The sequence below is a fragment of the Morone saxatilis genome, unplaced genomic scaffold, assembly GCF_004916995.1.
Source record: "Morone saxatilis isolate NCDOM2014 unplaced genomic scaffold, NCSU_SB_2.0 Contig22, whole genome shotgun sequence".
Taxonomy (NCBI): domain Eukaryota; kingdom Metazoa; phylum Chordata; class Actinopteri; family Moronidae; genus Morone; species Morone saxatilis.
The window spans coordinates 23,743,588-23,744,948 of NW_023339785.1; the positions used below are offsets into that span (position 1 = coordinate 23,743,588).

The following is a 1,361-nucleotide window of genomic DNA, read 5'->3' on the forward strand; positions in this document are numbered from 1 at the left end:
AGTCTGTGGGGGAGCTAACGGGAGTTAGCCACTCCGCTAACAGCGTTTACGGCTAAAAGAAGCGCGAATGTGCAGTTTATATTAACCCTGATGATCTCAACCACTGCCTACATGTTTGTAAGAGTAGAAAAGAGGTTGAATGAAGCAGTTATACCCCTCTCCGGGCTCCGGTTCGGTTGTAGCAGCGCTGCCCGCCTCTCCTCCTTCCGACGCCATCGTTCAAAATCAATGAAAACAAAACGTATCGCGAGATTACAGGTGGAGCTTCAGCTTCCGGGTTGCCGCCGTGGTTCAGCTCAACAGCGACGCCGCAGGTTCACAGGTGAACTGCATGTGTGTGTAAATATAAAGATAATATAAAGATGCAATTTTACATATTCCATATAAACAAGCATTACATACATTAACACGAACATATTATAAAGTGTTCCATTTAACTTCTTGTACTCATATAATTAACAGGGGAGCATGAGGGCATTCTGTACATTCATTATACATAAATTAAAAATTAATGAATTTATAGTTGATGCGTGATGTATATTGTATGCACTTTTTGCATATCCATATACACTGCTTGTATGACATTCCCTAATGTTTTGACTCCAACCTTTCATTTATTATTGAAATGATGTCCCTACCTTCTTACTACATTATTATGCTTGAATTTCTAAATAAAGTATCTATCTACTATCTATCTATCATCTATTCTATCTATCATCTTCTTATCTATCTATCTATCTATACTGAAAGACTCAGAAGAGAGATTGTTAAAGTATAGCATTGATATAATGATGCATTAATGTTACACACAGTAAGGTGGTTACAAATATGTTATCTAAGTTTCCATGTGTAAGCTGGAAAAATGCCGATCAGCACAGAAGAAGAACGCCTACTATGACGCGGAAAGGCACTGAAACATGACATAAAAAATTAGACAAATAGGCTGTATTCAATGGGATTTCTTATAGGGACACGAATCCACCGACTGTTTTTAACATGTTCTTATTCACCTCCACAACTGCAGGCAAGTGCTCTATTACTATTCCTTTTTGAAACCACCTTCTTGGATTTCTATGATTTTCAAGCACACCAGCCCTGTGGAGTGAAGCGCATTCCTTCAGGCTGTCCACCCAAGAGTGAATTCGTCTTGTTTTGTGACGTAAGCGCCAATTGTTTGCCTTTTGCCAGGTGTCGGCACTGGTGTTTTGCCTACTCTGGCAAGTTTTGCCACAGGGCCATAATTTCTCATTTCAAAAAGAGACATGAAAGAACGCTGAAGAGCAAGAACTAAATTATTAAGAGGCATCTTATTGCATTAATTTAACGCTACCTGTCATACCTGACATGTGAACATGGCGACT

General features: G+C 39.3%; 1 protein-coding gene across 1 annotated transcript in view; it reads right to left on the reverse strand.

Moving 5' to 3' along the window:
- The window catches only part of LOC118333391 (set1/Ash2 histone methyltransferase complex subunit ASH2-like), a 1,706-nt gene extending 1,439 nt beyond the window's left edge, over positions 1–267 (reverse strand). The window contains exon 1 of the mRNA XM_035668999.1: positions 155–267. Coding sequence (XP_035524892.1) covers positions 155–216 — 62 coding nt within the window. The 5' untranslated portion in view covers positions 217–267. The remainder of the gene's footprint in view (positions 1–154) is intronic.
- Positions 268–1,361: the final 1,094 nt, after the last annotated feature.